This window comes from Belonocnema kinseyi, chromosome 9 (genome assembly GCF_010883055.1).
Source record: "Belonocnema kinseyi isolate 2016_QV_RU_SX_M_011 chromosome 9, B_treatae_v1, whole genome shotgun sequence".
Taxonomy (NCBI): Eukaryota; Metazoa; Arthropoda; class Insecta; order Hymenoptera; family Cynipidae; genus Belonocnema; species Belonocnema kinseyi.
In genome coordinates, this window is record NC_046665.1 from 75,527,096 (window position 1) to 75,541,719 (window position 14,624).

At 26.6% G+C, this 14,624-nt stretch overlaps 2 protein-coding genes across 2 annotated transcripts in view; one reads left to right on the forward strand and one right to left on the reverse strand.

Moving 5' to 3' along the window:
* Positions 1–11,249, reverse strand: part of LOC117179483 — a 12,524-nt gene extending 1,275 nt beyond the window's left edge. The window contains exons 1-7 of the mRNA XM_033371340.1: positions 11,137–11,249; positions 9,130–9,271; positions 8,887–9,007; positions 8,540–8,771; positions 7,938–8,462; positions 5,604–6,812; positions 1,873–2,077 (exon numbers count right to left, since the gene is read on the reverse strand). Coding sequence (XP_033227231.1) covers positions 1,873–2,077; positions 5,604–6,812; positions 7,938–8,462; positions 8,540–8,771; positions 8,887–9,007; positions 9,130–9,175 — 2,338 coding nt within the window. The 5' untranslated portion in view covers positions 9,176–9,271; positions 11,137–11,249. The remainder of the gene's footprint in view (positions 1–1,872; positions 2,078–5,603; positions 6,813–7,937; positions 8,463–8,539; positions 8,772–8,886; positions 9,008–9,129; positions 9,272–11,136) is intronic.
* Positions 11,250–11,269: 20 nt separating this feature from the next.
* LOC117179485 (28S ribosomal protein S18b, mitochondrial) lies at positions 11,270–14,612 on the forward strand. The gene is made up of 5 exons (XM_033371342.1): positions 11,270–11,407; positions 11,471–11,654; positions 11,776–11,873; positions 14,203–14,333; positions 14,447–14,612. The coding sequence occupies exons 1-5, from the start codon at positions 11,342–11,344 to the stop codon at positions 14,589–14,591; spliced, it is 624 nt and encodes a 207-aa protein (XP_033227233.1). The 5' UTR covers positions 11,270–11,341; the 3' UTR covers positions 14,592–14,612.
* Positions 14,613–14,624: the final 12 nt, after the last annotated feature.

Here is a 14,624-nt window from a genome sequence, read left to right on the forward strand (position 1 = left end):
TATTTTACAATCAATACAAATCTTTGACATCTGTTGTACAGGACTCTTTTTAAATTATTAAAAATTCTTGAAATCTTTTAAAAGTTTTAAAATCTTTGTGAATCATTGTTTAAACCATTTATTATTATTTATCATAATATTTTATTAGAATAAGTCTAGAAAGTTGCATTTTTTCTCAAATTCACCACTTTTTGTCCACTTTTCAAATTAAAGTGAGGTAATAATTAATTTAAATTAACAAATGTAATTGTTTAAATAATGTATTGTTATTTTTAATAATATTCTCTTTGAATTATACTGAGAAGTTACTGTTTTTTCTGCAATTTCCAACTTTTTTGTCCACTTTTCATTTAGAATGATATTATAATTAATGAAATGTAGCAAACATATTTATTTAAACAAATGTTTATTGTTTAGAAATATCCTCTTCTATACTTATGCTTCCATAGTTGCGGTTTTTTAAATTGAATTTTTAACTTTTGATCGACTTTTCGCTTCGTTAAGTAATAATTTTAATTAGCTTGATAAGCTAACGAACATAATTCTGTAAACAATTTATTATTGTTTATAAGTATCTTCTCTTTAATAATTGGTAGAAAGTTATAGTTTTTTCTGAAATATTTTTCAAATTTTCTCTACGGGTCATATTAAATGTGAATTTTTCTTAAAGTAGTTACTGAGAGCCCTTTTGTTTCAATTAATATTAATATTTAAAAATTATAATTTGCCTACAATTTTTTTCTCTTGACTGAAAATCCTTTTTTGGTTGAAAATTCAACCATTTTTTTGCAACTTCGTTTTTCAGTTTAAGCACTTATCTGTTTTGGTAGAAATGTCATCTTTTCTTATTAAAATTGAAACTGTTTGGTTTTAAAATTAAAAATGTTTGGTTACAGATTCAAGTATTTTGATCGAAATCCATACTTCTTATTGAAAATGATATACGTGGCTAAAATTAATTTAACTTTTAACTATTTTTTTTAATTCACTTGCTTGGTTGACGATTTTTTTTTTGCCAAGGATTAAACTATTTTATTGAAAATTCTTTTTTCTTATGAAATTAACTATGTTTTATTTAAACTTAAATTTTTTGGATTGTAATATCAACTATTACATTTTTAGTTGAGGCTTGACCTTTTTTGGTTGAAAATTCAACAACTTTATTAAAGAGTTATTTTTCTGGTTGAAGATTCATACGTAAAGATAAAAATTTTCTTTTTTTGGTATAAAATTAATCTTCTTGGTAGAAAATTCATGTATTTGGTTAAAAAATAGTTTTTTTCTTGAAAATCACATTTTTGGGTTAAAAAATTAATTCATTTGTAGAAAATTCATCTCTTTTGGAAAATATTTTTGTTGTTAAAAATAAAACTGGTTGAAAATTGGTCTTTTTTTAATGATTTCGCCTGTTTATTGTTTAAAGTAAAAATCTTTTGGGATTGAAATATCAGCTATTAAATTTGTCGTTGAAAAATTCAGAAAACAATCGGGACTTTCTAGCTCTATTATAAAAGAAAATTGCTGTAATCAATAATAAGTTGTTTAAGCAATTAATTTTTATACTTAATTATTAATATAAATTAATAAATTATGTATTAAAACATTTTTTATTTTAAAAAACCGCAGAAAAATCACAATCAACGCCAAAAACTCGCAAAACCCAATTTTTTATTTATGTGATGTTTATGGGACCCTATGAAACAAACTTATGGGGGGTTATATTTTAACAGCCATTTTAGATTCGTATTCTATAGTTAATCAATCGTAACGTCTTTTTCTTATGGGGAAAAAGTTTTCCAATTCGCTTTTTGTCCACCTTAATCATCAAACTATCGATTTTTCATGAAACCTAGAGAAAAATAATTAACGTACCTAAGGACCTTGTTGTTTTCATCAATATTTCTCCAAGTTTTGCTCTCGTCTCAGGTGTGATTTCACCTGAACCAGATCTCTGCGGCATGTCTATAAATTCTTGAACAAGAATCTCGATAACTTTTTGTGGGAAGTGCATAGCTAAAGCACAAACTCCATTGACTGCTGCCAAATAAATAAATGAATCTTCGTGCTTGAGATTTTCCTGCAATTAAAAAATTTAATTTGCATAAAAATAAATCGTTTAATATGCAGTAGTGTGCTACGAAATTTTTTGTCTCGAATTTTCATACATATTGCTCCCAAATCTGTTCGAATCCGCACAAAAAATGAGTTTAAAAAAAAGGTATTTAGAGTTTTCATAAGCTTCATGAAGTTTAGCACGTATTTCCCATAGGGTCCCAAAAACCACCATAATTACAAAATTAGGTTTTGCAAGTTTATGGCGTTAATTATGCTTTTTCATTTTTTTAAAATAAAAAATTTTTCTAATACATAAGGTATTGTTTGCTATTTATAATTAGATGTTCGAATTAATTGTTTAAACTATTTATTATTGTTTTTAGCAACTTTCTCTTAGAATAGAGTTAGAAAACCGTTGTTTTTTTAAATCGAATTTTACCACTTTTTCCCACTTTTCAGTTACATCGAGACAACAGTCAATTAAATTTAACAGAAATACTTGTTTAAAGGATTTATTATTATTATTTGTAATAATATTATCATAGAATAATGCTAGAGAACTAAAAACGAGGTGATAATTAATATAATTGAACCAAAATAATTGTTTAAACAAATTATCATCGTTTAAATATCTTCTATAGTAATAATTGATAATTGTTGTTTTTCTAGAATGTTCGACTTTTTGTTAACTTTTCACTTAGACTGAGATATTAATTAATAAAAATTAACAAACATAATTGTTTGAACAACTTATTATAATTTATAACTATCTTCTATTAGAGTAATGCTAGCAAGTTGTGGGGTTTTCTAAAAATGTTATCTTTTCTTTGGCTTTTTAGTTAGGATAAAATAATAAATATTAATATTCCTTTTAAAAAAATCCTCTAAGTAACTAATTTAAGAAAAATTTACATTTAAGAGAAGATAGTTATAAACCATAATAAGTTGTTTAAACAATTTCTTATAAACTTGCATTGATTCTGAACTCGCTATGAGTGAAAAGTTGACAAAAAGTGGAAATTTTCAGAAAAAAACCGCAACTAACTAGGATCACTATATTATTAGATAGTTATAAGCAATAATAATAACACATTTAAACAATTAAATTCAGTATATTTCCCAAATTATTAACTCAATTTTAAAAAAAGTGGACAAAACCTTGAATTTTTCAGAAAAACCGCAACTTTCTAACATTATTCAAAGACAATATCATTAAACATAATAATAAATTGTTTAAGAAATTACGTTTGTTCACTTGAATTAATTATTACCTGACTCTCATGAAAATTTTGACGAAAAGTGGAAAATTCGGAAAAGCCGCGACTTTTTCAACCTATTTTAAGAGAAAATTACTAAAAATAATAATAAATTTTTTAACAATTTAAGTCAACTTCTAATTATCAGTTGAAAGAACTATTTTATAAAACTATCAGCGGCCGATTTTTCACATATGGGGTTTTTTAAAACCTTATGAAACAGCCTAATGGGAGTGATATTTAAATAGCGTGGCCAGAGATTCCTTTTTTTACATCAAATAATTAAATAACGATTTCTTATACATGTAAAAGATGAAACATTAAATTTTTTTCATGGCCCACAATTTCTGAAGAAAGCAGAATCACAAATTAAACATTTTTTCATTTTTTGCGAACATATGTCGTCTTTGTGAAATCTTTGTAAAGTCTTAGAAATCCTTAAAAATTTTTTAATTTTCGTGAAATTTGTCAAGCTTTTCAAATCGTTATGATTTAATTGAAATCTTTGAAAGTATTTAAAATCTTTGTGAAATCATGAAATTTCTGTGAAATCTTTTAAAAGATGTGTAAAATCTTTGAATTCCTTGAATTCTCTGAAATATTTGTGAAATGTTTTGAAATATTTGAAATCTTTGTGAAATCTTTCTTTAATCTTTTTTTTTAATTTTGTATTCATTGAAAATCATTGAAACCTTTTGAAATCGTCTCAAATTTCTTGAGACCTTTTGAAATTGTTTAATACATTTGAAATGTTCTGAAATCTATTGAAAATTGATTAATTCTTAATATATTTAGAAATCCTCATAAATTCTTGGCAATACTTGTGAGAGCTTTCCTACAACTTTTGTATTTATTTTAAAACACTGGAATATTTGAAACCGTTGTGAAATATTTTGAAATTTTCTAAGAGAATCTAAACTCGTTCAAAAAATTTGAAATCTAGGGAAATCCTTATGGCTTCTTCGTAATGTTTGTGAAATCTTTTGTATTCAATTGAAATCTTTGAAATATTAAAAATATTTACAAAAATTTGAAATTATTTAAAACCTTTGAAATGTTTTGAAAAATTAAAAATCATTAACAATTTTTGCAAAGTGCTGAAATCTTAGAAATCTGGTGTACTGTAATATTTTTGGAATCTTTGGATTTGAAATCTTTATGATATTTTTATTAAACCTTTGAAATATTTGTGAAATCTTTTTTATCCATTAAATAATTTGAAATAATTTTTAATTTGGGTAAAATCTTTGAAATCTTTGTAAAATCTTTTGAAATATTTGTGAAATGTTCGATATCTGTGTAAAATCTTTTGAAACCTTCTAAAAAAATTTGAAGTCGTTTAAAATCTTTTGAAATATTTGAAATACTGTGTAATTTTCGAAATCTTTAAAATCTTGGTGAAATCTTTTGAAACATTCGAAACAAATTTGAAATCGTTTAAAATCTTTAAAATTTTTTGAAACATATGAAATCTGGTGTACTGTACCCTTTTTGAAATCTTTATGAAATTTTCATGAAATGTTTGAAATCTTTGTGAAATATTTTACAATCAATACAAATCTTTGACATCTGTTGTACAGGACTCTTTTTAAATTATTAAAAATTCTTGAAATCTTTTAAAAGTTTTAAAATCTTTGTGAAGCAATTTTTTAAATCTTGTCTGCACGCCCTTTCCAAATCCTTGAATCTTTTTTAAGTATATAAAATCAGTGAACTCTTTTTAAAATGTTCAAAATCCTTTTGAATACTATAAACTCTTTGAAATATTTAAAAAAATTTTTAAATCTTTGGAATTATTTTGTAGCCTTTTGAAATCTGGTGTCTCATCAAAAATCGAGTGGTCAATTTTTCTAAAACTGTTTTAAAAGCAACAAAAAAACGCAAATTTAAGGATCTCGGGGAAAATTCAAGGAGATTTCCAGGTTTTCAAGGTTTAAAAAAATTCAAGGAAAATTCCAGGTATTCAAAGTTTTCAAGGTCGCTAGACACCTTGTTGAAAAAAATCATTCATTTGTATTATATAGATAATTGTGAAGAAAAATTAGGGGTTTAAACTCGATTGACCTATTATTTATTCTAAATAAAATGTACAAGAATGTATTTTTTTCTAATGGGAAATATGTGTTAAATTTGATGGATCTTTTGAACCTTTATATATATAATTTTTTTTCAACCCATTTATTTTTGAACAAAAATTTAGGAGCAAAATGCGGCAAAATTGGAAGACAAAAATGCAATTCATTTTGGACCACCTTACTATGTAGTCTATTACAAAAATAAATCTGTACTGACTTGAAACAGATAAATGAGGACATCTCGTTTGGCGATAACGTCAGGATTCGATGCCTCTACTAATTTTGTCAAGGAAATAATTCCATGTGCGCGAACTGGAAGCAATGGATCTGCAAGATCTTTTAAAGCCTTATCGAAATCACTCTCTCGTTTGGAATCCACCGACAAATCGTAAAATCTTTGAGGTGTAGAGTGAGTCCTGACAATATTTAAAATCTCGTTCACAAGACTAATTACATGCTCTGGCATGGAACCGGAACTTTTCTCTTTTCCTAAAAACCTACTGAACTCTTCAAAAGGTTCCCAATTCAGTGGCTGTCCTCTCTCAGATAATATTACCTTGACCAACATTAAACTGACATACAAGATATCGAAAGCATCATCTTCATAGTCTTCTCCTCCTTTTTCCCTTTTCAAACGTGTCTCTTCGAAGAGAGATTTCACAAACGACAAAAGTGCTCTAGGATTTTTGATCTGAGCATCTTGAACAATTTTGGTACTTGAGAGTCTAGACAGAAGTTTAACAGCTGCAAGTTGCTTTCCAACTCTCTCGATAGTGTCGATCTCATTTTCCAAAATGTCGCCTTTCTCTGTAGCGTTTCTAAATTTCGCGAGGGACTTTAACAAGTAATTGAATAATGACGAAGCAAGAGTTTCATCAGATTGAACCAAATCGAAAATACAATCTGCAAGTTCTTCGTGGTCCAAATTCACAGCCTTTCCAGTAATTTTGAATCCACCTGTTGGTCCGAACTCAAAAGATAATTTATTCCCAAAGTGCGTGGATTCTGATTTTTGCACTTCGTGATCGAGAAAAGCTGAAAATATTATTTCTCTAGTTGATTCATCTGAGAGGATCTTAAGCAATAGTTGTCTGATTTTTTCTCGATGGGCAAAAATACTTTTAGCTGCCTTCACATGCAAATGGAATAACGGAATCGATATTTCTAACAAAAGTTTATCAGGCAAAGATTTGAATTCCGCTTCAGTGCTCAGAAAACACTTTGAAAGTGTTTCTATACAATTTGTCACTTCCTTTTCGGTTTTCAATGATTCTTCATTATTTGATTTTATCAATAATGGTTCTGCAATGACACGAAATATTTTTCTGATGCAAACTTCTGGATTGAACTGATAGAGAGCAGAAATGCAAGAATTTGCGATTGTTACACCGTATTTTAAACTTTTGGACGTCAAAATTTCAAGTAGCTGGAAATTAATTACACAAATTTATAGACCGAAAATTTATTTTTCTATTGAACTTGCTAAACATGAGTACATTAATTTAATATGATAGCAGACCTCGAACTCATTTGGGAAATTCAAAATAGTGTCAATAATAGCATACAGCTTGAAAAATAGTAGCAAAATAGTGTCTTGCAATTTTTTTAAGTATAAAAATGGAGACTTAACTATTTTTGCAAACTGGAATCTTGTGAAGTCCACTTTTAGATCTTTTGATTTCTTCTATATATTTTTCAAATCTCTTAAAAAATGTTTTATGTATTGAAATTTCTTGGAATCTTGTAAAATATCCTGAAATCTTTAAAAATTTTAGAAATCCATTGACTTTTTTTAAATCTTCAAAATTCTTAGAAATTCTATAAAAACCCGTATATCTGATAGAGTCCTTACAAAAATTGAAATTTGTAATAATTAAAAATATTGAAAACTTGTAAGTCCTCTGAAATCAGATAAAACTTCTTGAAATCTTTTAAAACCCCTAGGGATCTGTTGAAATCTTCTAAAAGGTTCTGATAATTTTCGAGTATTTTTACTCAAAAAGAAAATAAAGTAGCTAGACCATTTTGAAATAGGTAAAATAAAAATTTATAACAATTTCTTACATATTTTAAATTATTGTTTAGAAAGTGTTATTTTGCATTAAATACTGAGTAAAAATGTATCAAGAATGAATTGGATAAATTGAAAAGGCCGTTTATTTTAAGGAGGTTTTTGTATAACAGGAGTAACGCTCTTTCGCAATAATAAAGAAATAAGCTTTTTCTTTATTTCTTATTACTTTGGGATCGTTTTCAAACGCTTTAAATATTTCAAGAAAGATTTATTAAGCCCTTTTTGATGCGAGAAAAATTAAATTCTTTATTTCACATATTTTTAATTATTGTTTAGCACGTGTTAATTTGAATTAAAAACTGAGTGAAAGAAGTTTTATAAAATAATTGGATAACGTTTTAGCACTCTGTATTGTTTATTATTTTTAAATAGATATAAAAGTTTTTAATATTTCATAAATAATTTTTTTTCAAAATAGTTGCAACGTTAACAAAATGTCACTAGTGGCGGTGATTCCGAGGCCTGTAATATATATACCTGTGAGCAAACTGAGTTGTAATATTCTTCAGAATTGCCACGTGAAGCAGCAATTAATCTCGCTACGACATCCAATTTTTCCCAACTGGTACCAGATTCACAAGTATCTTCGCAAACAGCTTGGATTAATGAAATTACGCCATTTAATTTAACGATTCCATCAATTAAAAACGTTTTCAAATGTGCTCTCAACCACCTCGGTGATTTTTGAGTCCCATTTAAAATCATAAGTTCCTTCATAACAATGCTCTGCGCACATTCTTCGATTAATTTCAACAGTTTAGAGTGGAACTCTTCCTGGTCGGCTTCTAATTTAGAGTATAATTCACTTGTCATTTTGAATTCTGAATTTGATGCTGAAATATTAGGATTACCATCAGGTTCAGGTTTTTTTAATGGGGCAAAAGACAATTGCAACAATCCTGCGAATAGTGATCCAAGATGAGGAAGAAATACTGGTCGTAGTGAGAGATTATAAAAAGAGTCAAAAAATACTCTAGATGTATCGGATAATCGCTCATATTTCTGAGAAAAAAAAACAGAATTTTTTCATTTATCTTTCACAATTTTGTAAATATTTTTTAAAAGCTTTTCACTGATACCTGCATAATTGTTAATGTTTCTTGACTAAATGGAGGAAATACGGAATGGGTATATGTACTTTTAATTCCTATTCCAGGTAATAAACAAGGAGCAATTCCAATCGCTGCGGCGATGCCAATCGATTTTTTAATAGTTTGATATTGACTCACGCTGAGTAAATTTTCTTCAAATGTTAGATCCCTTTTTTGTAAGTCTTTTAATATAAACAAAATCGTATAAAGATATTCTTGTCTGGGGAGAAATTTTTTTTTATTATTTAGCGTGTGAACTTATTTATTTTTAAACAAAATAAATTGATATTTATTAGGTTTTTAGTCATAATGTGTCATAATGGATCTTAACTTACGATATCTTAATATTTTCATTTCCTTCTCGAATTTCATCCTTGATGTGTGTTTGAACATCTTCTGACAAAGAGGAAAATGCCTTTTCTAGTATTTCTCCTGGGTCCTTTTTTTCATTTTGATCTGCATTTTATCAGAATAAAATACACTAATATATTTACTTATTTTATGTGTGTTCAAAAATATTAGTTTTACTGAAAAGATTCTTAAATGTATGATTAGTTAATAATTAAATATATTCATACTTTTGTATTCTTCTGTTAGTACTTCGAGTACTTTTATAAAATCCATGGTCAATGCGATAATTGATCACAAAGTCTTTTTGCAAAGACAATTTTCCGTAGAATTGTTACAAAAAGATGACCATATTTTGTTGATTCTCAGGACCTATAATAATAATTAATAACATTGTTTCATTGTAAATTTTACTCATGAAAATTGACGTGAAGTGAAAAAAATCTTTCACTTGAAAATTATAATAGCAAAATTTTTAATTATTAGCATATTTTTCAATATATTTTCTTAACAAACAAACAAAATTAAAGACATTATTGATTATTTTACCAATGCTCACTTAAGAAATAAGCGAACAAACAATTTATTTTTTGTAAATAAATTGACAAATGCGCAAATTGAAATAAATGGCGATGATTTGTTTAAAAATAAAATGTAGGTTTTCTCCGAAAAAACGAAAATTCACTTTCTTTCAATAGTTTTCTAATTTGTAGATTTACAACAACGAAAGGTACATACAAGAAAATTTTAACAAAAAATTTTGGACCTCTAAAAAAAGTTGTAAAAAAATACCTCTTTCTGTTTTGTGGTATCTTGAATCGTTTACGAGAAAAATACGAAAATTGTATTTTTAGACAAAAATTCACCTGGATTAAAAAATGGTTTCGCACGAATAAAGTTTATTGGATGCCTTCATTAAGAAGAAACTTGTAAAAAAATTGGCAACGAAAAGGTGGGTTTTTTCAAACTAAATTCTTTTCATATTTTCAAATTTTGAAAAAGAAAATACAGAATATTTTCTGTTTTTACTTTCAAAAATTCTTCAATTATAATAAATGATGGCTTACTTTTCTGGGAAAAATTTTCGCTACAACTTTTTTTTTTCAATTTTGAAAGTAAATTTTTCTGTGGCTAAAATCGTTCAAACAATTTTTTTTAAGAAAGCATTTTTTAAACAAATAACTTTATGGAGTTCTAGTTTGTAGGTAATGTTTGTTCCCGGAAAATAAGTCATGATTTATTAAAATTCAACTGCTTTTCAAAAATGGGTACGAAAAAATTCAATTATAAAAAATATTTTTAAAAATGATTAATTTTCCTAAGTCTTAAATTTTGTCATACGAAACTATGGTTTTTCTTTCATAATACATGACAGATGACATCATTTTAATTCTTAAAATAATAGAGAATTTTTTCCAGATACCTAATTTTTCGCATAACAAAGAACTCAAAAACTAATTTTAAATATAAATTATATTTCTGCATAAATCCCAAGATTAAATCTTTGAATTTTCGTAAGTGCACAACACAGTCCCTTATATTATTAGAAAGTTTTATATGTCTTTAACAGTTGAATTTTTTAATTTTAATCCTAAGTAATGCATTTTTTTTCAAATCGGAAATATACGTGCTGCCTAATTTCCTCCAAAGACAAACATATTTCGTCACTGAAAAATTCTGCGACTTGAAAAATAAAACCAGAATTATTGATCGGTATAGCACGATCTATTCTTATTGTTAAAATATTTCGTTTGATTGATGAACTTTTTGAAAAACTATAGTTTTATCTCAAGAAAAAGAAATTCTGTGTCAATTTTATGAGTTTAAATTAATAATAAAGTAAAATAAAAGTAGTGCACAAATTTTTTTATTAAATTACATCAATTAAAACTTTATTTTAAGGCTGAAAATACTTTTATAAAAATAAGAAAAAAACTACCTAAAGGTTTTTGGAATTTAAAATTATGAAAAATCGCATTAAACAAAAAGTAACGCCAAGTAACTCGTTACTTTATTCAACTAAGGTAACAGTAAATATAGTTTCTGTATAAATAAAAAAGCATGTTTTTACTGATTTCGTCTATAACACACAATTTAATGCAATTTATTTTCGTTAAAAAGGCGGACAAATTTATATGTACAGGTTATGTTTATCAAATTCTTATGTCGGTAATTAGTCAACATTAAAGAAGTAATAAAATGTTTTTAAAAAAGTATAATTTAATTTGTGCACTTACGTTTTATATTTTCCACTATATACTCCTGATTTTCACTATAAAGTTTGAACAATTTTGACAGAAATCTTGTTTATTTACAAATGCGGTATCAACTGACTTTTAGATTTAATCCCTCTAGCGGTCTGTTCAATTATTAAAAATACTGTTCAACGTTATTAAACGTTATTGTGTGGCGAAAGCAGAATAACATTTTTATTATAGTAAAATGTCCATTTTAATAACGAACATCCAAGCAGCAGGCAGATTATGGCTAAACGGAATAATTAAACCGGTAATTATACACTTCACTACGAATTTTCGTGACAACCAAATACAAAAATTCCCATATTTATAGGTTACGTCGCCAAGAGCAATTTCTCGTCTGCCGATTCTTTTTCAAATTGAATCAGAAGTTCAAAAACTCGAAAAGAGCAATGCACCAGGTGCACGAAAACCTGGTGTCGACGGAAGCTATATCAACATAGACAGAACTGTGCAAATTCCAGTGGAAACGAGCATAAAATACGTCGAAAGCGAAGGTTAGTTTTTTTTAACAAATTTTCTTGGTTAGGTTTGAACAAAAAATATAAAATCCCTAAACCATTATGGGTTTTTTAATCTATATATTCAAATTTTAATGAATCTAATTTATGTTGTTAGCTTACAAAATAACCTACGGAGAAGAGCCGGTCTGGAAACTCTACAGGCGAAACTTTAAAGGTCAATTTGCTCCTAGGAAAACCAGGAAGACGTGTATCGTAAGTAAAACTTATAATTTCCCCAAAATTTTAATTTAAGAAATTAATGTCTGAATACGCCAAGGCAAGAAAAAGAATGCAAACTGCAAATCACCGACCATCTTTTATCTCACCTTTTTTTTTCTTTCGATTTGGATTTTGAAAAAATAAGATTGCGAAAATAAAAATATTTTTGAGGATTTTAATGTATTTTTAAAAATGCTAAGGTATTTTAAAGAGCTTTAAAAAGTTTCAGGTGATTTCAAAAGATTTAAACTATTTTTTAAATTACAAGAAATTATCAAGACCAGAAGTTTTAATGGATTCAAAGGGTTAAAATGATTTTAAGGAATTTTTTTGAATTTTCCAAAGATTTGAAAGAATTTAGAAGATTTTAGGATATTTAAAAAGATTCCATGGAACTCCCAGTTTTGTTTTCAATAATTTGAAGGTATTTCAAAATTTTTTAAAGATTTTGTGATATTTTTTTAAATTCCAAGGAATTTATTAGATGTTAAAAAAATTTAAAGGGATTTCAGAAAATTTTAAAGGATTTGAAATATCTTAGGGTATATTAATATAAATTGCAAGGGATTTTCAAGGATTAGATTGATTTTAAAGGACTGAACAACATTTTCATGGGTTTTTAGAGCTTTTCTGAGAATTTCGGAAGACGTAGAACTGTTTTATAGAATCTATACGGTATTAAAAAAAAATCCAAGGGATTTTTGTAAGATTTTCGATGATTTCATTGCTTTTAAAGGATTTAAAAAATCTCGAGACATTTTGAGAAATGTTCATATAATTTATCAACAAGAATAAAGGGATTTTAAAGATTTTAGGATATTCTAAATGAGTTTAAAGAATTTAAAATATTGTATTGTATTGGAAAAGATTTTCCGTTGATTTAGGTAATTTAAAAAGATTTCAAATTACTTGAAATGTTTTCAAAAGCTGTAAAATGTTATAAGGGATTTTCAAAAATTTTAATTATTTTAGGGCATTTAAAAAGATTCCAAGGAATTTTTAATTGATTTCAGTGTTTTAATATGATTTCAAAGGATTTCATATATTTTCGGGTATTCAAAAATATTTCAAGATCTTTTCAAGGAATTTCAAAAGATTGCAAAGTTTTTTTAAAAAATATTTTAGGGTATTTGTAATATTCACAATGAATTTTCGAGATCTTTAGAAAATTTCGAATAATTTTTAAGAAAGTTGTAATATATTAAGGTATTTAAAAGTATTCTAAGGAATTTCCAATTGATTTAAGTAATTTAATAGGATTTGAATTACTTTATGATATTTTAAAAGATTTCAAGACAATTCCAAGAGCTTTACAATTTTTCGAGGAAATTCAAAAGATTTCAAAGAATTTGAATTATTTGAGGGAATTTCAAACAATTTCGAAGGACCTGTAATATTTTAGGAAATTTAAAAAGATTCCAAGAACTTTTAAAAATATTTTTAATAATTTGTAGGGATTTAAAAAGGTTTTAAATATTTTAGGATGTTTTAAAAGATTGAAAAATTATTGTACGCGAATTGACCATATTTCATGCGGTCGTAAAAAATTCTTAGAATTTCAGAATATATGAAACGATTTTACAAGACTTATAAGGTTTCAGGATATTTTCAAAGATTCCAAGAGTTTTCATAAGCTTTCCGTGAATTTCAATGGTTTTAATGGATTTTAAAGCTCTCTATGTGTTTTAATTAATTTTCCAGGACTTGAGGAAATATATTTTGTAGAATCTCAAGGGATTTTGTCATATTTCAGTGGATTTCAAAGTATTTATTCGTATGAAGTGAAAGGTTTCGTAGGGTTTTAAAGATTTAAAAAAATTTTCAAGTATTTTTTGCAGTTCATTTGGAATTCTCCATAAATTCCTAATAATTTATCTTGAATTGTTAAATGTTTAAATTAAAACTGTTTTTTTTTTAAGTCTTATGAATCGAATTCTTTTAACATAAAAAGAACATTAGTTACATTAATAATAAGAAATTAGTCACTGTTAGTCACTTGTTCGTTTTAAATAGTTCTTTTTTTTTCAAGTAAATTAGGCTTTGGCAGCCCTGAGAATAATAAATATTGACTTAAAATTGTGTTATTCCATTTATAAAAGATTCTACATTAAAAATGTTACAAGATTATAATTTTGGTTTTTGAATGTTAATGGTTAGAGAAAATCAGATATTAATCAGGAAAAATTCAGGCCATTTTAAAAACGAAGTTTATCGGCCGTCTTGTGTTCTTCTTTTTTAATTTAAAAATGAATTGTGAAATGAATTTCACAATTGAATATCAAAATTTTGCAATTCGTTTCACTGGCAAAGTTTTTATTTGCAGAGAGGCGGGGTGGTTAGTACTGGAAATCCTTGCCCCATTTGTCGAGATGAATATCTCGTTTTGGATCACAGGAATACCAAGCTGCTGAACCAATTCATTTCTCCATTCAACGGAGAAACTTTGAGTTATCAGTCAGTATTATTCTTATATTTGTAATTTTAAGACACACTTTTTTCCAGATTCTATTAAACTAATCCAAGATTAATTTTGTATTTAACTAATCCAAGTTTAATTTTAATTACAGTGTCACGCACATTTGTCAAAGACAACACAAAAACCTCCTAGTGGCAATACAGAGAGCGAAAAATTACGGTACAATAACATACGATCCTCCACATCGATCCTACAATTATTCTCACTGGTACAAACCTGAAACTTCTCAAAATTAACTTATTAAAAATAAAATAATGTCCCCTCCATTC